The following is a 23,266-nucleotide window of genomic DNA, read 5'->3' on the forward strand; positions in this document are numbered from 1 at the left end:
GCTTAGAATAAATTGAATAAAATTCCTATTCACGATTAGTTTGATGTAACGTGACGGAACACCTGAACAAGTTTATCGAATGGAATTAATTTATGAAGGAGAAAGTTCAGGAAAAGGCTAAGAATAGTATTAAAGTCGATATAAGTTATAGCGTGAGTCTTATTCGCTTACGCCTAGGGCAAGAGCGTTAGTAAACGATTAATTTACCCTTAAAGCACTATAGGAACTAATTCCAAAAATATTCAGAGGAATGTCAGAATTTCTCTTAATTCTTTCCATGACAAGCGTTTCGATACGAAACCCTGAGATGTACGAACGTCAAATTCTAATTCTTGGAAGTTTGCCGAAATCGAATCACTGATAGTTCAGAAACCCTAAAATCAACGGACGATGAAGACTTTTCTATTCGGAGCTTCAAATAAAGATTTCATCGAACGCCCACTCTAATCGACGTTCCAAATCTTTCTTCAGAAGGAAGTTTCTGCATCCGAGGTCAAAACCATAAAGTGCATTTTAAGCCGGTAAACATTAAAAACAAGCCTCGAAAACCAAAAATCATACTGATATTTCTTTGAAGAATTAGACGATTCAGCGGGAAGATTATCGTGTCTAAAATACGTTGGAATCAGTAGGAAAAATCAGAATCGCGAAATTCTAATTTTTCCGCATTTTCCATTTCCTATATATAGTTTGAAAAATGAAAAAAAAAAACAAAAAAAAAACATCACAAACCCACACACACGGCCGTGAGCTTCTTGGAGGAAAGGAGGAGATTTGATTTTTTATCAATTCTTGACCGATCGTCGTTCTGTTCGTTGCTACGCGTAGGCCTCGAGGTACTGATGCTTTTCCCTACCTCTGATCGTAAATTCTGTCGCTTTTCTCTATGTCTTTTTGTGCTCAAAGTTTTGAGCTTTTTGTAAAACTGTCCAAATAACTTGATTTCAGTGTCTAAACTTATTGCCTACGTGCTCTAGAGCATGAATATTCGGTTGTTTTCTGCTGAATCTCGTCGAATTGCCGCCGAGTTTCAATTCTGCTCAAAAACCCATTTTTATGCTGAGGTTCCGCTTTTTGGATCAAAAACTCTCGACTGAGCTTAGCTTTAGTAGGATTAGTTGTAATAAATGTCGTTAGGATCGACCCCATCTAATTTGTTTTTCGAAATTCTGATTTTGAGTTTCCGAGCTAAAAATATTGACCAAAATACCCCTGCGACAGTTTTCGACCCGATAATTTTTCTGAGAGTTTCCCTGGCCTAGATATCGCCTAAGAATACCTAGGAATTGATTTAGATCGAAGAAAAAGTTCGAAAACCCTATTTTCCATAGTGGCCGAAACCTATTTGCTTGGGTACCGTGTCCAAAAATAATTTTTGGGTCTTTATGACCTGAGCCATTGCGTAGCTCTTTCAATTGTCGAAATTTTGGCGCCGGTTTCGTGTCATTCCGAGTTCTGTAGCTCGAGTTATGCACGTTTTAGCGAATAAAGTGTTTTTGTACAAAACTTGAATCGAGTCAAAACTCATCCATTCGGGGAAAGCCCTTTCATACGTGCCTAAATGTTGTACTCTGAAGCTTCTTGAGCTTTGTCGAACATTAGTTAGGATTGTTTCGACTGTATCGACTTGTTTTGATTTATTATTGCTTTGTTTGCTCAAAGGTTCAATTGTGGAAACTTTGGAATTGACTGAACAAGCTTGTGAGCGAGACCTACACCGCGAGACTGGAACAACTCGAGGTTAGGGAAACTTACTTACTAGCTATTTGTATTGTAAGCGTCGATAACTTCGACTTGAATATTGCTTGATATTGAATATTGCTTGGATATTGTTTATCGCTTTGAACTGGAAAATGTTTTCTGGAGGCTTCGGCCGAATGAACTTATATGAGACGTGTGTCTCCGTTTTCTGAGAGGCTTCGGCCGTTTACTGGTTTCTGTCTTATCGCTTTCTAGTGGATATGACAAGGTTATGTTTACAGCACTGCCTTATTGATTCATCGCTCGATAGAGCTTGATGTATTTGAGTTTATGATTAAATTGTGCTGACTATATTCGTGCATTTTGCATTTTGATGCCACTTTTGGAGTGTAGAATACACTTATCCTTGTCATGGCAATGACGGGTTCGTATTGGGAATGTTTGATAGGTCGAACCAAGGTTCGAGCCTTTATTGTTTTAGGAATCGAGACCTTCCCGGGGAATTACTTGGGTTTATTGGGATCTTTTTACTTATAGAGTTTTGGACCGAAAATAATCATAATCTGTTTTATGTAAATAAATCCATAATATATTTATTAAGGATATAAAGCTTTTAATTAATGACGATGATTCAACGGAAAAGACTTAGGAATTTGTTTTATGTAAATAAATCCGTAATATATTTATTAAGGATATAATGCTTTTAATTAATGACGATGATTCAACGGAAAAGACTTAGGAATGAGAGTGAGTTTGGAAAATGGGAATGGGTTGGTGATCCTAGCTTTGGGAACTTTATTTTGAAAGGTGTTGGAAATGAAAACTGAACTTTGGAATTAACGACATAATGCACTAACTTACGATGGAACAATTTACCTTATAAAAGAAATATTGTTTTAAGGGAACTCATTGTTATGGAAAAGAATTTGAAGACGGGCTTTAGCCAAGGGTCTGGGCATTAGTAAGGTACCTAGTAGAGTACACTTGGCACAACAGGTAGTGACGGTCAGCCGTGTAGAGTTGTATCATGCCTGTTGATGTCTGGCGTAACAAGCAGGATGGTTAAACCCGTGGGGTCACAACCGACTTGACTATAGCCTAGGTTTCTCGTTGTAGATGCCTCTGGTCAATGAATCAATTTTTACCTGTGAGGACGAGTCGTGGTTTTGATAATCATATTGCACACATGCATATACGCGATGAAGTGCCAAGCAGAGTACTTCGGTATAGCAGGAAGTAACGATCAGCCATGCAGAGTTGAATCGGTCCTGACTATACCTGGCACAACAGGAGGTAACGATCATCCATGTAGAGTTGTATCGTGCCTGTTGATGTTCGGCATAGCAAGCAGAAATGGTCAAACCATGTAGAGTTTGTACCGTCTTGACTATAGCCAAAGGTGATAAGCGACGCCCGAGCAGAAATGGTTAAACACGAGGCCAGTGTTACGACCGTCTCGAGGTGCCCAGCCTATAAGTGGCAATACCGTTGGTTTGTCCCGTCGCCAAGCAGAGTGACGTCGTTGTTTTGTCCCGTCGCCAAGCAGAGTGACGTCGTTGATTTGTTCCGTCGCCAAGCAGAGTGACGTTGTTGTTTTGTTCCGTCGCCAAGCAGAGTGACGTTATTCGGGTTTGTGTCAGCATATCCTGCATTGGCACACCATGCAACTTATTACGATTAACGTTGTATGACATATCATGCACTCTAACTATAGTTGTTGAGATTTGATGATTTGATGTTGATAAACATCGTTATGTGTTTTGATGATTGAATTGTGTAAGAGATTTGATAACATGCTATGTATAAAAATTAGGGTAGGCAATGCATAACTTATATGTATATATACAACATATATATATACCCCCTTTATCGCATGTTGATTGTATATCTATTGTATTCTGTAAGTTGACCCTAGCGCCTTGGCTTTGTTTGTATGTTTGTGTTTGGGCGGTCGGCCTGCTGCCAGGCGTCCGTCAGCCGGTTCGTGATGATTCGTTGTGCGAGAAAGACCCGGAGCGAAATGACTATTACTGAAGCTTTCGACGAGGACCTGGACTTCATGCCTGATCGAGGAAGGGTCGATGATAGTAGTGTGGAATATGGGTGGTTAGAGTCTTTTGAGCTGGTTGTTACTGTCATAGCTCTGATTCGTCATTCATATTTGGGGCTGGGTAGGTCTCTGACACGTTACTTTCGTGTGGTTCTCCGTAGTTGGGAATCACATGGAGTAGTCGGTTGTAGAGGTCTAGAGGAGGCCATCTGGGGCTGACTATTCCCATCTGTCACTTGTATAATATTTCGAACTAATTATGCTTTCTGAAAACTTGTAAACCTTGTCGTCACTTGAGGATACTCGTGACGATGCTTTTAGTTACAGCAAGACTGTAATAGTATTGTACATTAGTTTATGTTTCTCGCATTTTGGGGTTGAGTCTTTAGTTTAAAATGTTCTTATTCTAAAAGGAAACGAAAAAAAAAAATACCTGCTTTTCCGCTTTATTTTGTTTTCAAGTTACTAAGTGATGCCACCGAAATCGGGGTGTTACACACATCAAGACAACTTAGACCTCGTGAAGTGAATTACCCCACTCATGACCTGGAGCTAGCAGCAGTAGTGTTTGCACTCAAAATCTGGAGGTACCACTTGTATGGCGCAAACTTCACCGTGTTCAGCGACCATAAGAGTCTCAAGTATCTGTTCGACCAAAAGGAGTTGAACATGAGGCAAAGGAGATGGGTAGAATTCTTGAAGGATTACGATTTCAAGTTACAATACCACCCAGGAAAGGCGAACGTGGTAGCGGATGTGCTGAGTCGAAAGAGCTTGCACGTCTCAGCAATGATGATAGAGGAACTGAAGCTATTGGAAGCGTTCAGAGACCTGAACCTAGGAGTGGAATTGAGGCCAAAACAGATGAAGTTTGGCATGGTTGTAGTGACAAGTGAATTTCTGGAGGAGATTAAGCAAAGTCAAGAGGAAGACCAGAATTTTCAGGAGCAGATGAGGAAGAATGAAGGCGAAAAGCTAACCAAAGGAAGGGATGGATTGTGGAGATTTTGCGAGCGGATATACATTCCGGAAGATAGAGAGTTAAGAGAAAGAATCTTGGAGGAGGCACACAGAAGCGCTTTGAGCATACACCCTGGATTCACCAAGATGTATCGGGACATGAAGGAAAGATTTTGGTGGCCTGGAATGAAGAAAGACATCATGAAGAAGGTAATGACCTATCTGACATGTCAAAAGGCGAAAGTAGAGCATCAAAAAACCCTCTGGAAAATTGAGACCTCTAGAGATACCAGAATGGAAGTGGGAGAGCATTTCCATGGACTTTGTCACAGGATTGCCGAGAACTCAAAGCAAGAATGATGCTATTTGGGTAATTGTAGACCGACTTACCAAGTGCGCGCATTTCATAGCGGTAAACATGACATACTCACTAGAAAAGTTAGCAAGAATATATGTGAAGGAAGTAGTGAGGCATCATGGAATACCGGCAAGTATAGTTTCGGATAGAGATCCGCGGTTTACATCACAATTTTGTAAGAGCCTACACAAGGCCTTAGGAACGAATTTGAAGTTTAGCTCAGCATATCACCCCCAGACGGACGGACAGACGGAAAGAACCGTTCAAACGTTGGAGGATATGCTGCGAGGATGCACTTTAGAGGAGCAAGGCAGTTGGGAGGACTGTTTGCCATTGGTAGAGTTTTCGTATAACAATAGTTTCCACTAAAGCATACGAATGGCACCATTTGAAGCATTGTACGGGAGGAAGTGTAGTACCCCGTTGAGTTGGTTTTATGAAGGAGACAAGTTTGTATTAGGGCTTGACTTAGTCCAAGATATGTCGGATAAAGTGAAAAGGATCAGAGAAAAGCTTAGAATAGCACAGGATGGGCAGAAAGCTTACTATGATCGTAGGAGAAAGCCCTTAGAGTTTGAAGAGGGAGACCATGTTTTCCTCAGAGTTAATCCAATTACAGGGATAGGAAGGTCAATTAAGTCGAAAAAGCTTACACCAAAATACTTAGGACCTTACCAGATCCTTAGTAAGGTAGGAACATCAGCCTATCAAGTGGCACTACCGCCATCTTTGTCAAACTTGCACGATGTATTTCATGTGTCCCAAATGAAGATATACATCCCCGACCCTTTTCATGTGATAAAACCTGAACATATACAACTCAAGGAGAACTTAATATACACGGCCGAACCTAAAAAGATATTGGACAGAAGGATGAAACAACTTAGGAAAAAGGAAATCCCGTTAGTAAAAGTAGCTTGGAGTGAGGGGGAGGATGAAGAAGCTACTTGGGAATTAGAAGAGGATATGAGATGGACATACCCTCAACTGTTTAGTATTTTAGGATGTGAATTTCGGGGACGAAATTCTCAAAAAGGAGGGGAGAATGTAACATCCCACCAACCAGGTAAAGATCTCATAGGCGACGTGAAACCCTAGAAAGTCGGAATAGGTGAATATGAGCTAATAGTATAACTATACTATATACATATGATATCTATATATATATATATATATATCTATATATATATATATATATTTAAATATGTGTGTGTGTATGCGTGTAAGTGTGATATTTTATTGTAGTACTTGTTTGCACGTAAATCGAGACGTCGGTCAATTGACTTTAAATTGACCCGGCAATAGAAGTACCAAAGACATGGTCATAATAACCCTAAAAGGAGGATGAACTCGAGATAGAGGTAGGATAGGGCTAAATAGATGATCTGGTCACATCTCTTGGCAATGACAGATGCATTGTCTCTGAGTGATCGAAACCCGAATCAAGCTAAAAGAGTGATACCTCAATCACTCAAAAGAGATGATATTGAACCTTGAGTGGGGAAATCACTCTTATTCAGCACTAACAGACCTAAACCAGTATAATATTGCATCAGTTTTGTCCCGACATGGATAATGATAAAGAAATCGACCAATCGGAGCCCTAGGATTTGTGTGCAAATGACCTATGCATGCAATCAGCCATTACACCATGCCAACCTCACCTCTGATTGCTTCTGAACCTTCACAAGCTTTCCCTAAGAAACCCCAAGCCCTAGAATAATCCCCATGCATGAAAAGCCATTGGTGGTGCAACTTGAATTACGGTTAAGCTTGATTTAGCAAATAAATCACCCTACAGCCTATTTAAAGCTTACAACTCGACTCCACGCGACCCTAGCAACCCACAGAGTGCCCTAGAACCTTCAAAGAGTGCCCAGAGAGCCCAGAAAGAGAGAGAGGCCGAGAGGAAGTTCTTGAACTTCACCTCTTCGAATCTCTCAAACCAGAGAGAGTGAGGTCCCCATTCTTGTTCCATTGAGTTCCTGGAAAGGAGAGGGAGAGAATCGAGTAGTCTTGGTCAAGCTTTGGTCGAGAAACAAGAGATTCACCAGCTCTGGCGAAGCTGCGGCGAGACCCCAACCTGCAACTCGCCATTTCTCTCATCTCTGAGCACTTCAGCGACACCCACGATCAGCCTTCAACTCCCCAAAGCCTGTAGATCATGAACCTGAGCCCGGAATAGAACAGCGGTGACATTTTGAGACCCTCCGATCATCTTCTCCGGCGAGCATCATCGTTTCCGCTGAAGGGAGGAATCTCAGACCTACAAGATCCTCAATTGGTAAAGGTTAAAGGTAAGGGGGGTTATACAAGACCTTGTCTTGGTACACAACTCATAAGTTAACCGTTATTACGATAGAAAGCATATTATTACTTGCTTATGTGTTATTGGATGCATGATTGGATGTTGTGCTTGAAGATTGAACGTTGGATGAATTGTTGTGCTGAATATCTATGATTGTGATTCGTGCTTGAAGTGATGCACATTAGAAAGGGATGACAGTACGCTATGGGATATAGTGGTACTTAGGATTAATGAGCCTAAATGGCATGGTATCAGGATTGTCTCTGATACATTGAAGCATCTGAGGTAGTGGGAAGAGGGAAAGGATAATCCCTGATTTAATGAGTTATTGGTACTCACGTTTGAAAAATTGACCCACCTATAATGCCTTAGGGTTACCGATAGGATAGATAGAGTAAATGAATAAATAATAATAATGGGATAGGCAAGTGAGCCCTTTTCTCTAAGCAATTAAAAGTACATAACCATTAAATGGCGGATTAGAGTTCCCGCTTGTATTCCTAAAACTACCTGATCTTATTAAAGATCCCACCTCTATAATAATTATGGTGTACTTACTCAACGTAAGGCAGCAGATGCTCGTTTCTAATTTATTAGAAACTTAATGGAAGTATAAGGGGGAGACGATTGATACTTGAAAACACACTTAAGGAGCACTTAGGAGTAGGAAAGTACTGTCACTACCACTGAGAGAGTGGGAATACAGAGACGCCAAAGGTGGTCATGTTCAGAGATGAATTGACCCGGGATTTACGCGATGGCCCCACCTCTCCATCAGCTACCGGCAGGGTCCCGGAAAGGCCGGCCTGATGTGATGTAACAGGGACCGCATAGTCCTGTACTTCTGTCTGTGAGCTACTGAGCGATCATTGTCCGGTAAAGAGTGGACTTTAAGGAGTGTCCATGTTCCCGAGACGACTTTCCGAAGATAACGAAGCGATAGCTTCGGGCCCTTAAATCATACTCATCACATGATAAAGAAAATAAATAAAAAGGTTGGCAATGAACTCACCATTTCCTACGAAGTAGTGCATTATTACTTGTGTTTGCTAACATGTGTGTAATTAATGGTATGTTGGCTTGAGTTTTAATGCTTATCTTATCTGATGTGTATTATTGTGCAAAGTTGCGTGTGACTCACCCTTGCACTTATTTTTATAAAAAGCAGATAATGTCCCCGAAAGATAGCTCAAGTGGTAAGAGATAGAGACATAAGGGTTGGGTGGGGTGAAGGGTGAAGGGTCCCGGGTTCGAACCCGAAGAAGGGATTAATTTACTAACATTTCTAACAACTAACATTTGCCTATCAAAAAAATAAAAAATAAAAAATAAAATATAAATAAATAAAAAGCAGATAACAGGTGTAATGATAGCTCATTTGCAAGTGTACAAAGTTGTCCGTAGTAATAAATTATTGATCCCTCGAGGATTGTGATTCAATTCTAATTTCTATTAATTCTCTTATTTAGACTTATAAAAGTAAAAACCAATTTAAGATTTTGAAAGTAGTGATGTTGAACGCAATAAGTAACACAGAAAATTAAACAGATTTGAGAATTCAATTGGGGAAAATAGCACTCGGGTATGTTTCACCTATTTTTCCTATGATTTAATTCTAACAATATTTATATGAACTCAGTAGGTTCTACTCTTGAATCAAGGAGTAAAGAACGCCTAATCGAATCAAATCCTTATTTTCCTAACTCCTAATCAACTTCTGTTCTCATATAAATTAGCAAGTTCCTTGCGTGCACTCAAGAATAAACAATATAAATTGATTCAATTACGAAGATTGGAAAAGAGAATTCATATAAATAATGATTCAAATCAAAACATAGTTCAAAACGGATTCACAACTCAAGTACTAAAAGAAGTTTAGCCAAGCATGACCATAATCAAGAATTCAAGAGAAAGAAAATATAGGACCTAAAATTTCCAGGAGGAACCTTGCAAAAGCTCTCAAAACCCTATGAAGTATGTGCTCAATTACAATCACCAAAAGCTTAAGAAATAATACTTATACCAAAATATAAATATTAGGTTTTGCAATGTTCCTTTAAACTACCACCGCCCACTTTGCCTTCTGTTCCGTTTCTTTTTCCACGTGAAGCCCCGCAAAAGACAAAACAAAACCTATCTAATGCCACGTGTCGCTTTTCAATTGGTCCAAGTTTTAAAGTGAGTAATCCAGCGGTTCGCGCTTCACAGCCTTATGGTGGACCTCTTGTGTGGTTGAGCCACGTGGCATGGAAGAAGACAACAGCCGTCAGATCTCCTGCGTGTGCATGGCAGCTGCGTGGATCCTCAGCGCAGGATCAGCTCCCTTGATTTTCTCTTTTCTTTTTATTCTGGAAATCCTAAATAAAATAAAATAAAAGTATCAAAATTAATCAAAAGAAAATACTAGAAAGATAATAAACCAAAAATAAACAACTTAAATCCTAACTAAATCTATAATTCAAAAAGTACTAGTTAATGATAAGATAAAAACTACCAAAATTTACCAAATCATAATAAAAACTCCTAAAATCCTAAAATAATTAAAAATACGAAAATCATATAAATATGCTATAAAAAACTAATTAAAACTCATAAAATAAATTAAAAATAAAATAAAAGACCCACAAAAATACCCTTATATCCCCGGGTCAACACACCACTATACTCAACGACAGCTTCTCCTCAAGCGTAAACTCAATTAGCTTGCCCTCAAGCACCGAACTAATCACCCCTAACTCAGATGCCAAATATTCAGTCTAAAAACCCAGGGTTCATCACAGTAGTTCATGCAAGTGCTAAGATAAGAAAGTGAATAAACTTCAGTAAGTGAGAATTACAAGCAGCAAGGAAAACAAAGTCAAGAGTCCATACACAATTAAGCTCCCACATCTCTCAGCTCATGAACAAACAAGTATAGTGCATCAAACCTGGCTATCTTTCAACTCAAAATCAAATAAGACAGCAAAGTAATTAGGAGAGACCTCATAAGGTTGTAACGTGGCCAAGGGTGCAATGTAGGTATGGAATTGAAAGAATTGACAACTCAAAGTGCTACCCATTGTTGGTTAAGTGATTTTTTTTTCATGACGCACAAAGAGCAATAGATTCAACACATTTAGGCTCTCCCTCTTATTTCTTTTTTTTTTTCCCGTTTGGAACAAAGTAGTGAAGTGATTGGGGAATATAGAGAGTGGGATGACCACCTCCATAACCTTACTCACTTATTTTATATTTTTTCTTTTCCTTTGTTCCGAGGCACATACCTCAAATTTTACATTTTTTTTCTTTTAATTTTTTTTTTTTTTTGAGAGAAGAGAAACCTACGATTTTTAAGATCTTTCCAATTCTTAAGTATCTGAGATCACTTAACAACCAAACAAATCACCAAAGCAAGGTACCAAATAAATAATCATTAAGGCACAAAGGGGCCACTAAGGGAAATATGAAAGCAAATTCTAAAAGCCAACAAAAATGCCTATAAGTCTCTCTCTGAATCACAAAACTACACATATTCAACCGAGATGCAAATCAAGACACGTTCAAGCAGGTACAAGTATGTCAGAATATTCACTCAACACTCAGAAAAAAAGGGTAAGTGTACCCATAATCAGAACTCAAAACAGTGTTTCCAAGCTACTCAACTCAGGTTCCCAAAGCTACCCAGATCTCATTCTCTTAACACAAACAGTTCCCCACATGTGAATCACCCCAAATAATATATTTTCCGCAATTTTCACAAACAAAACAGGCATGTAAATCAAGGGTGAAACCACTTAAGAAATGCAAGTAATAGGGTGCACAACACAAGAATATAAGGGTAAACAGACTCCACAAAACACAACAACTACTACCACACAAGACTCAACTTGAATAAGAAACAAAGCAAATAAAACTAAAATAAATAAGTTAAAAGATAAGGGAAAGAAAACTCCCTCAATTTGAGCTTTGAGACTCATCATCATCATGCCTTCCAGCTCCAATGCTCAGGCCATCTTCATCCGAGATAATCCTGTAAAAACATCTTAAAACACAATCAATGAGTGATATCAACGAAAAATATGTAGAACCAAGTTCATATTCGTTTGTGGCATTTCATGAAACAGTTGGTGAGCATAACATCACATTCAGGCTTTCCCCATAAAAATACCACACTATTTCTTATGTTGAATATGGAAACATTTATTCAACAACTGCATAGCATGATTCAACATGAAAATTCAAGTATGCACCATGAAAAAAAATTGAAGTCCAATTCTTACCTTAAACAAGGAGAAGAAGGAGAAATAAGATACATACCTTGAGAAAGAAAAAGTGTGGAGAAGAAAAGTGGAAGATGATGAACTCATGATAATGATGCACAAGATTGAGGGATGAGAAGAACATAAAAGTAGAAGAATGCGTTGTGGAAAACACACTGATTGAAGAAAGATAGTGATATTGATGTTGAAAACTTATTAAAGGGATGAATTCATACTGATTGAAAACAACATTTACCTTTAAGATTTAAAGCTTTTGAATTTAAAACAAAAAGGAAATCTTTCAATTCTTCAAAATTCAAATTTGGTGCTGTCGCACCAATTTTCAACACAAATGGCACCAAACCCATGCTATGTTTTCCAGGAGCGTGTCTATTCATCTAGTCTCGCACGATCGCGCCAAATTCTGAAGAAATAGCGCTGATTTCCGCGCTGAAAATTCCAGTGGCGTGTTCAGCTTCCTTGATACACGCTATGGCTTACAAGTAGGCATTGAACTAGCACCGTTTTCATGCTCCAGTTTCAAGTAACCATGACTTGGCAGTTCTTTCCCCTTTTTTTTTATAAATAATACGGACACTACGAAAGAGTAAACAAAAGCAGAAAAATTATTAGAACTATGAAAGCAAAACGAAAAATGAAATTAAACCTAACACTTCGGTTGTCTCCCAAGAAGGGCAATTTTATAGTCTTTACTAGACTCCCCTGGACTAAGAATGTCATCCGGGATTTATCCCAAAGTGCATTGCACTTTCAGGATCTTTCAGCTGAGCACACACCTTAGTTAAATTTTTGCATGCAACCTCAAGAGCTAAAACACAATCATTAAGTTTAGAGTTAAGAGGGATAGAAGACTTTTCTTCTTTCTTACGCTTTGGCTTCCATTGGAAGCACCCACCTTTTACCTTCTCCTCCTTTTGCTTTGAGTTGATCTTCTCCTTCTGCTCGGATTCGATCTCCTCCTTCTGCTCAGAGTTGACAACCATGCTGATTGAGTAGACTTGCTTAGTTTTGTCGCTCTGCGCGTCTTCATTTTTCTTCTTATTTGTTGCTCCAGCTTTTTCTTTAAGGAAGAACTGCTTTAGCTTTCATCACTCCACTCTTCCATCATCTTCACCAAGAATACATCATTCTTCTCTACTGGTTTTGGCTTCAGGTCAAATATATTGAAAGTGATATTCTCATCAGCTACCCTTAAAGATATTGTTCATTTCCCCACATTTATTTTTGTGTTTGAAGTGGCTAGGAACGGTCTTCCTAGAATCAATGGTATTTTAGAGTCCTCATCCATATCAATTATCACAAAGTTCACCGGGAACTCGAACTCTCCTACTCTTACTAGCACATCTTCAACAACTCCCCATGGAGCCACTATGGAGCGATCAGCTAATTGAAGCATCATCATTGTCGGCTTCAGTTCTCCAACATTAAGTCGCTCAAACATTGATAGGGGCATTAAGTTGACGCTTGACCCTAAATCACATAAGGCTCTAACTTGCTTTGAAGCCCCAAAATTAACAGGTAGGGTGAAACTACCTGGATCCTTTCGTTTGGGTGGAAGCTTCCTTTGTAGAATAGCGCTACACTCCTCAGTAAGCTCAACGATCTCATTCTCTTCACTCAACCACCTTTTCTTTGAGAGTATCTCCTTCATGAATTTAGCATATTGAGGCATCTTTTCAAGAACTTCAGAGAATGGGAGCTCTACACGCAACTTTTTTAACATAGATATAAACTTGGAGAATTGCTTCTCCAACCTCCTCTTTGCTATGTTAGTGGGGAAAGGGGGAAAAGGGACTTTTGTAAACTTCTTTTCTATTTCTACTTTTCTCTTTTCCTCTTCTTTTTCTTTCTGTTCTTTCTTATTTTCTCCTAAAGGTTCAATATCTCCTACAAACTCATCATTGACATTATTGTTTTCTACAATTTTCTGTTTAGGCTCACTCAAGGTAGCACCACTCCTAAGAGTTATGGGATAGGAATTTTCTTTAGGATTAATGATAATATCTGAAGGAAACATACCTGGGGGTCTTTCTGACATTTGCTTGGTGTAAGACCCAAGTTTTTAAGCTTATGCCAAGTGAATAAAATTCTTATTCACGATTAGGGTTGATGTATTGTGAAGGGAAACCTGAACAAGAGTTTATTTAATGAAATAAATTTATGAAGGAGAAAGTCCAGGAAAAGTCTAAGGATTGTATCCGAATCGATAAAAGGTATAGCACGATCGATTCGCTTAAACCTAGGACAAGAACCTTAGGAAAAGACTAAGTTCCACCCTTGGAACACTGTAGGATTTTATTCCAAAAATCTTCAGAGAAATGTTAGAACTTCTCTTATTCCATATATAACAATCGTTTCGAGGCGAAACTCTAGGATCTACGAACGTCCGATTCCAATCATCGGAAGTTTGCCGAAACCAAAACCCTGATAGTTCAAAAACCCTAGAATCAACTGACAATGAAGACTTTTTCTATTCAGAGCTTCAAATGAAGATTCTACACGCGTACACCCATTTCTCTTGATGATTTCAATCTTTCTTCAGAAGGAAGTTTTCTATTCCGACATTCGATGCAAAAAGTAACTTATCGGGTAAACTAGTTTTACACCGACTTTGCATTAGTCACCTAAAGTACAAGGGAACCTCTTTTGAGTTTTGGATTTATGTCGCCAAAACCTATCTTAGAATTCACGGAGAATGAAGCCGGAAAAATCAGATTCGCGAAACTTTCATTTTCCCGCGTTTTGCCAACCTCTATATATAGCCAAGAAATGAGAAAATATCACAAAACTTACCCATTTCTTCCCAAGGAGGCCGCGAGTTTGCAAGGAGGAGGAGAAGAGAAGATTTTGTTCATTTCTTGCTTGATCGTTGATCCAACAGTTGCTACTTCAAGGTACCGAGGTATAGTCGCTAATCCTTACCTCTGATCGTCTTTTCCATAGCTTTTCTCTATGTCTTTCTGTGCTCATAGTTTTGAGGTTTTTGCAAAACTATCCTGATAATTCCATTTTTGATTCTAAACATCTTCCCTACGTTCTCCTGAGTATGTTTAGCTAATAATACTGCGCCGATTCTCGAAAAACTACCATCGAGTTTCAATTCTGCTTAAAATACCCATTTTGGGGCAAAGCTTCGTCCTTTGGACTGAAAACTATCGCCTTAGCTCAGTGCTAGTAGGATTAGTTGTCATAAACGTCGTTGGTGACGTCCCCATCCAATTTGCTTTTTGAAATTTCAGTTTTGAATTTCTGAGCTAAAAATAATGACCAAAATACCCCTGCGACAGTTTTCGATCCGATAATTTTTCCGAGTTTAGAATACCCTTATTTACGGCTAATGATAGCATAGGAACCAAGTTTGATCGAAGAAAAATCGAGCCACCTAATTACCAATAGTGGCCGAGCACCCTAAATGGGGAGGAGGAAAATTTCTTTTTCAAAAACTTGTCCTTTCGCGCTAGATTATCGTACCTCGGAGTATGTATTACTTCGTGTAGCCTTAGTGAGTATTGATTACTGAGTTTCTGATAGTTTTTGATGGAATTCTGTGGTTTTACTCTAAAGGTGCTTTTGAGGATTTTCCTGAAGAACAAGGAGCGGATTGTGAAGGAACTTTCGAAGAGAACCCTGGAGAATCTACAGGTGAGGGCTACTCACTGAATCCTTAGTTAATGCTTAGGGTCGATGCTTTCGACATTGATTTACTGTTTATGCACTTGTTTGTGTTTGACTGGAAAAATGTTTTCTGAGGCTTCTGCTGACAATGTAGATGATTCATCTACTAATTGCTTTTGAGATTGAATTACATGGTACGTGCTAAGTGGGTAATCTAGGATGTGTGATGTATGCTTTAAATGCTAAGTGCTAAGTGGTTATGTTAGGATGTGTTGATATATATGACATGTTGGATGATTGTGCTGAATTAACTATGCCTTTTCATATATATTGTGGTTCTGAGGAGTGAGAATAGTGGGCAGGTCATGCCGATTTTATTTTGAGATTTTGAGGAAGTTGATAGGACGAACGAGGATTCGGGCCTTGTATGGATTTTCATGGATGGAGACATTCTCTGGAGTCATTTGGGATGAGGAGATCCCGAGAACTTATAAGATTTACGATAAGACTAAAAGGAAGCTATTTTTACAAGGAAAACTCATAAGATATTAAACAAGCTCTAAACCTTTAAATAATGATACCAATCTCGGATGCAAGCTTTGGAATTGAATATCAGTTTTGGAAAATGAGAATTGTCGTCGAGTCCAAGTTTTAGGAAAATTGTAAGTTCTGAGTATGTTGATACTCCTTCGCTCTTTGAGCAGTTTGTTTAGCCATCCACGGGATGAGCCGAGAAGCTTCACTGAGGCGTGAGACCTTGTGAATGCGTGATACTTCACTGAGGCGTGAGACCTTGTAAAAAGCATGGATCTTCACTGAGGCGTGAGACCTCGTGAACAGCATGAAACTTCACTAAAGCGTGAGACTTCGTGCAAGTGTGTAAATTCATTGGGCGTGAGACCCCGTGAAAGCATAAAACTTCACCGAAGCGTGAGACTTGTGAATGTGTGAGACTCCACTAAAGCGTGAGACTTCGTGAGAGCATTGTTGACTCGAAGAGTTATCGTGAGTGTTTGCAATCATTTTATGATTATTGTATTTTATCGCAGAATCGACTGTTACCTTAGGGTAAGCTTTTAGAGACATTAATTTAGCTAGAACACGTGGCGACGTGTCGAGTGAGGTCGGAGACGTTGTTTGGCTAATCACATTGCATTCATGCACACATAGGAGGTTAATACACGGCGTGATTACCGGACCTCGGTGGATTCCAAAATGGTCATAAGACCCGGATTTCCGCGTAAGAGCGCTGCTAGGTGACTCTTAGTAGCAGACCGAAATGGCAGACCATCGGGTTTACTGCTGATCTGGCTACCTTTGTGTGGTGTAAGAGGCACGCGGGCAGAAATGGTCCCACCGTTGCTGGTGCTAGGATTGATCCGTTGATGTCCATCCGTTTCCGGAATGCATATTGGTTAACTGGGTTAACCGGCATCTGCATATCATGCAACATGCATACTAACTTAGTTGCTGACTGTGATTGTTACTTGTTAATCCTATTTGGAACATGTTAATTGTTATTACTGTCATTTATGTTCATTATGGAATATGCAACCCTAGGATGCTATCTCTAGTTATAAGCCTAAGTGGCTATTCTCTTAATTGTATCTATTGGTGATATTACTTACATAATTCTTTGGAGTTGACCCTCGCGTCTTCTGTGTGTGTTTTGGCGGACTACGCCCTTTGTCAGATGTCTTTGGCGGGCTGGTTCACGACGGTTCACCCTTCGGGGGGAACTAGGGTTGAGATGCTAGAACAGGAGCGCATCGCGGTTGCGAGAGGAGGACGGGTAGTGTACATAGACTTGGTCGTTCTGGATTCTGATTCAGACGACGATCATGCTAGCACGTAGGACTGAGTGTTAGTGTGAGCTCCTCGAGATAGGATTAGTGTAGGAGTAGAGTCGTAGCTCTGACTGTCATTTGTTTCTTTGGGGACAGGGTAGTTTCCCACCTATAGCTTTTTGTGTGGTGTCCTTACGGGAATCACAGAGAGTTGGTTGGACTTAGGAGGTCTTGTTTCAGGCCATTGGGTCAACTTATTCTCATTTTTGAGGTTTGTGTTGCGGACACTTAACCTTTATTTTCAGTTTGTACATATTGCCTACGGGCGCTACTTTTCTCACTTCCCATCACTGGAGGTTTACTCGTGACGTGGTTAGCTACTTACAGCGGGGGCTGTATTATATATTGTATATTAGTTCTGTTGTCTTTCGCAATTGCGTTATATTTATTTCAGTCTTGTTTATATCATCGAAAAAAAAAAATATTCACGTTTTTCCGCATTAGTTTATTTTTGGCTACTAAAGTGACGCCACCGAAATCGGGGTGTTACATTATGGTATCAGAGCACGGTCGAGTCTTTCGGGAGTTGTTGGGGAATAGGTCTTCTGTGCTAGGTTGTGTTACTCTGCAAAGAGTGAAAATTGATTGTCTGCAAGCGATTTTTCGCTTAGAATTGATTGAAGTTATTGCTTAATCATATTGTATAGTTATGCTAGATGCTATCTTATGATGAGTACTAACTGTTTGTTTCACTTAACAGAACATGGTGAATACTAATCAGTTAGCTGAGATGATGGCCACTATGGCCCAAGCGGTGACCGCACAGGCGAATGGTAGTGCTATGAGGCGTGCTGCTGAGGAGGCACGTGAACAGCATCAACGTCAGAGAGAGGTAACTCTCGACCAAAACAAAGGCCTGAATGATTTTAGGAGGCAAGATCCACCAAAGTTCTCGGGTGGTACTGACCCGGACAAAGCGGATCTCTGGATTCAGGAGATTGAGAAGATATTTGGCGTTTTGCAAACTGCTGAGGGTGCCAAGTTGGGTATGGCAACTTATCTGCTGCTCGGTGATGCTGAGTACTGGTGGAAGGGCACCAGGGGGATTATGGAAGACAACCACGAGGAGATCAACTGGAACTCTTTCCGGACCGCATTCTTGGAGAAGTACTTCCAACAAGTTCTCGGGATGAGCGGGAGTCACAATTTCTGACACTCCGTCAAGGAGGTATGTCGGTACCAGAATTTGCTTCCAAGCTGGAATCTTTGGCGAAGCATTTTCAATTCTTCCATGATCACGTGAATGAGCGCTATATGTGCAAGCGCTTTGTTAATGGACTGAGGCCTGATATTGAGGACTCAGTGAGGCCACTGGGAATCATGCGTTTCCAATCTTTGGTTGAGAAAGCCACGGAAGTGGAACTGATGAAGAACCGGAGGCTAAACCGGGCTGGAACTGGAGGGCCGATGAGGTCGGGCTCTCAGAATGTTCAGAACAGAGGGAGGTTTCAAAACAGGAGGCCGTATCAGCGTTCTGCTGGTAGAGGATTTGCTTCAGGATCTTACAGGCCCATGGTGGGTGCTGGTGGTGGTTCTGGAGATCAGACTCAGAACAGGGAGCTGACTTGCTTCAAGTGTGGGAAGCCGAGACACTTTGCTCGTGCTTGTCCCGACACGAGGCCTCAATGCTACAACTGTAACAAATTGGGGCATACTGCTGCACAATGCAGGGTACCAAAGGCGGAACCAACCGTCAACACTGCTCGTGGAAAGCGTCCTGCAGCTAAAGCGAGAGTCTACACCATGGATGGTGATGATGCTGAAGGGGTCGATGGGCTGATCCGAGGAGACTGCGAGATTGACGGTAATCTCCTATCTGTACTTTTCGATTCCGGTGCAACGCATTCATTTATCTCTAGAGAATGTGCGATCAGATTAAGACTTCCTATTACTGCTTTGAGCTTCGATCTTATAGTTACCACTCCTGCCAAAACTCTACTTGCTAATACAGCAGGTATGTACTGTTCGGTAACATATAACAATAGAGTCTACCATGCTAACCTAGTATGCCTAACTATTAAGAACCTAGATGTTATCCTAGGGATGGATTGGTTGTCCCACTATCATTATCTTTTGGACTGCAACCGAAAGAGAGTGGTATTTCCTGATTCGGATCTTTCCAAGTATCTATCTGCCAATCACATTAGCGTCTCTTTGAATGAGGGATCTCAAGAGTATTCCGTTTTGCTGAGCTTGGAGAGTAAAGGGAATCCAGAAGTTGATAATATTTCAGTGGTGAGAGACTTCACGGATGTTTTTCCTGGCGATGTACCTGGATTGCCGCCTGTACGCGACATTGAGTTTGCTATAGACATCGTACCGGGAACAGGGCCGATTTCGATTGCACCATATCGTATGGCACCTGCGGAGCTAGTGGAATTGAAGTCCCAACTAGAAGATCTTTTGTCGAAGGGATTTATACGACCAAGCGTTTCACCTTGGGGAGCGCCAGTTTTATTGGTGAAGAAGAAGGACGGGAAATCGAGATTGTGTGTCGACTACCGACAATTGAACAAGGTAACTGTCAAGAATAGGTATCCGTTACCTAGAATTGATGATTTGATGGATCAACTGCGAGGAGCTGCAATATTCTCAAAGATCGATCTGAAGTCGGGTTATCATCAAATCAGAGTAAGGACTGAGGATATCCAGAAGACGGCATTCAGAACCCGTTATGGACACTATGAGTACTTAGTGATGCCATTTAGGGTGACAAACGCACCTGCAATATTCATGGATTACATGAATAGGACTTTCCATACATTCTTGGATCGATTCGTCGTGGTGTTTATCGACGATATTCTGATCTACTCAAAGAATGCTGAGGAACATGAAGGACACTTGCGTCAAGTTTTACAAGTGCTGAGGGAGAAGGAGTTGTACGCCAATCCTTCTAAGTGCGAATTTTGGCTCGAAGAGGTAAAATTCTTAGTCCATGTGATCTCTAAGGAGGGTATAGCCGTGGACCCAACAAAGGTAGAGACTGTATTATCTTGGGAACGGCCAAAGACAGTGACTGAGATCAGGAGTTTCGTTGGTTTGGCGGGATACTATCGTCGCTTCATCGAGAATTTCGCCAAGATTGTTGGACCTTTGACTCAACTCACGAGGAAGGATCAACCTTTCGCATGGACTGAGGCGTGCGAAACTAGTTTACAGACGATGAAGGAACGTTTGACGACGTCACCTGTACTCGTCTTACCGCAACCAGAGGAACTGTATGAAGTGTACTGTGATGCTTCGCATCAAGGTTTGGGATGTGTGCTGATGCAACATCAGAAGGTAGTTGCTTATGCTTCAAGACAACTGAAGGTTCATGAGAAGAATTATCCAACTCATGACTTAGAGCTAGCTGCAATCGTTTTTGCGCTGAAGATTTGGAGACATCACTTATATGGATGCAATTTCACCATATTCAGTGATCATAATAGCTTGAAGTACTTGTTTGAGCAGAAGGAGCTGAACATGAGACAACTTCGGTGGATGGAATTTCTCAAAGATTACGAGTTCACCCTGCAATATCATCCTGGAAAGGCAAATGTTGTCGTTGATGCTTTGAGCAGGAAGATGCACATCTCGTCGATGATGGATAAAGAGCTGCAACTGCTGGAGCAATTTCGAGATTTGAGCTTGGATGTGAGATTATCTGAAGGAGAGCTGAAGTTCGGAATGATCAGAATTACCAATGGATTGATGGAAGAAATCCGAGACCAACAGTTACAAGATGAGTTTCTGCTCGGGAAAAGGAATTTGGTAAGTCAAGGTAAAGACCCAGAATTCAAGGTAGGAAGTGACAATATCCTACGGTGTAAGGATAGGGTTTGCGTACCTAACAACCCTGACTTGAGAAGGTTGATTATGGATGAGGGTCACAAGAGTAAGCTAAGCATTCATCCTGGAATGAAAAAGATGTATCAGGACTTGAAGGTGAATTTTTGGTGGCCAGGAATGAAAAGACAAGTGGCTGAGTATGTAGCTGCATGTTTGACATGTCAGAAGGCAAAGGTGGAACATCATAAATCTTCAGGTATGCTACAAAGCTTGGATGTACCAGAATGGAAATGGGATAGCATATCAATGGATGTCGTAGTGGCTTTGCCAAGAACTCAGAAAGGATATGATTCTATTTGGGTAATAGTGGATCGATTGACTAAGTCGGCTCATTTCATACCTGTGAGGACTACGTACAACGTGGAGAAACTATCAGAGATATATATAGCGGAGATTGTACGACTTCATGGAGTACCGACCAGTATTGTATCCGATCGAGACCCAAAGTTTACTTCACATTTTTGGGGAGCTCTTCAGGAGGCTTTGGGAACGAGGTTGAGACTAAGTTCTGCTTATCATCCGCAGACTGATGGACAGACTGAGAGGACAATCCAGTCATTGGAAGATTTGCTACGCGCTTGCGTGTTAGACAACAAGGGCAGTTGGGATAATCTATTGCCATTGATTGAGTTCACATACAACAACAGTTTCCATACGAGCATAGGTATGGCACCGTATGAGGCTTTGTATGGCCGCAAGTGTAGAACACCCTTGTGTTGGTATCAAAATGGAGAAAATCTGTTAGTAGGACCGGAACTTCTGCAACAGACAACCGAGAAGATCAAGCAGATCAGAGAAAAGATGAAGACTTCTCGGAGTAGACAGAAGAGTTATGCAGATCAAAGGCGCAGAACTCTGGAATTCGAAGAAGGAGACCATGTATTTCTGCGAGTGACCCAGACTACGGGAGTTGGTCGAGCAATCAAGTCAAAGAAGCTTACGCCCAAGTTCATTGGACCTTATCAGATCACTCGTCGAATAGGACCAGTCGCTTATCAGATTGCACTACCTCCATTTCTATCGAACATCCATGACGTATTCCACGTGTCACAACTGAGGAAATATATTGCGGATCCGACACATGTTATCGAGCTGGATGACATTGAGCTGAAGGATGATCTGTCTTTCGAGACACCGCCAATTAGCATTGGTGACACCAGGATAAAACAGTTGAGGGGAAAGGAGATCGAGTTAGTGAAGATCATATGGAACCAAGACACCGGTGATGCGACATGGGAGCTAAAGGAGAAGATTCAAGAATAGTATCCAGAACTTTTTACTGACCCTTAAGTTTCGAGGTCGAAACTTTCTTTATGGAGGGTAGTAATGTAAGACCCAAGTTTTTAAGCTTATGCCAAGTGAATAAAATTCTTATTCACGATTAGGGTTGATGTATTGTGAAGGGAAACCTGAACAAGAGTTTATTTAATGAAATAAATTTATGAAGGAGAAAGTCCAGGAAAAGTCTAAGGATTGTATCCGAATCGATAAAAGGTATAGCACGATCGATTCGCTTAAACCTAGGACAAGAACCTTAGGAAAAGACTAAGTTCCACCCTTGGAACACTGTAGGATTTTATTCCAAAAATCTTCAGAGAAATGTTAGAACTTCTCTTATTCCATATATAACAATCGTTTCGAGGCGAAACTCTAGGATCTACGAACGTCCGATTCCAATCATCGGAAGTTTGCCGAAACCAAAACCCTGATAGTTCAAAAACCCTAGAATCATACGACAATGAAGAATTTTTCTATTCAGAGCTTCAAATGAAGATTCTACACGCGTACACCCATTTCTCTTGATGATTTCAATCTTTCTTCAGAAGGAAGTTTTCTATTCCGACATTCGATGCAAAAAGTAACTTATCGGGTAAAATAGTTTTACACCGACTTTGCATGAGTCACCTAAAGTACAAGGGAACCTCTTTTGAGTTTTGGATTTATGTTGCCAAAACCTATCTTAGAATTCACGGAGAATGAAGCCGGAAAAATCAGATTCGCGAAACTTTCATTTTCCCGCGTTTTGCCAATCTCTATATATAGCCAAGAAATGAGAAAATATCACAAAACTTACCCATTTCTTCCCAAGGAGGCCGCGAGTTTGCAAGGAGGAGGAGAAGAGAAGATTTTGTTCATTTCTTGCTTGATCGTTGATCCAACAGTTGCTACTTCAAGGTACCGAGGTATAGTCGCTAATCCTTACCTCTGATCGTCTTTTCCATAGCTTTTCTCTATGTCTTTCTGTGCTCATAGTTTTGAGGTTTTTGCAAAACTATCTTGATAATTCCATTTTTGATTCTAAACATCTTCCCTACGTTCTCCTGAGTATGTTTAGCT

General features: G+C 40.4%; 1 protein-coding gene across 1 annotated transcript; it reads right to left on the reverse strand.

The window, feature by feature from the left end:
* Positions 1–12,840: 12,840 nt before the first annotated feature.
* Positions 12,841–13,359, reverse strand: LOC130735838 (uncharacterized). Its single transcript, XM_057587724.1, has one exon. It carries the CDS (start codon positions 13,357–13,359, stop codon positions 12,841–12,843), a length of 519 nt encoding a protein of 172 aa, XP_057443707.1.
* Between the last annotated feature and the right edge of the window lie 9,907 nt (positions 13,360–23,266).

This window comes from Lotus japonicus, chromosome 1 (assembly GCF_012489685.1).
Source record: "Lotus japonicus ecotype B-129 chromosome 1, LjGifu_v1.2".
Taxonomy (NCBI): domain Eukaryota; kingdom Viridiplantae; phylum Streptophyta; class Magnoliopsida; order Fabales; family Fabaceae; genus Lotus; species Lotus japonicus.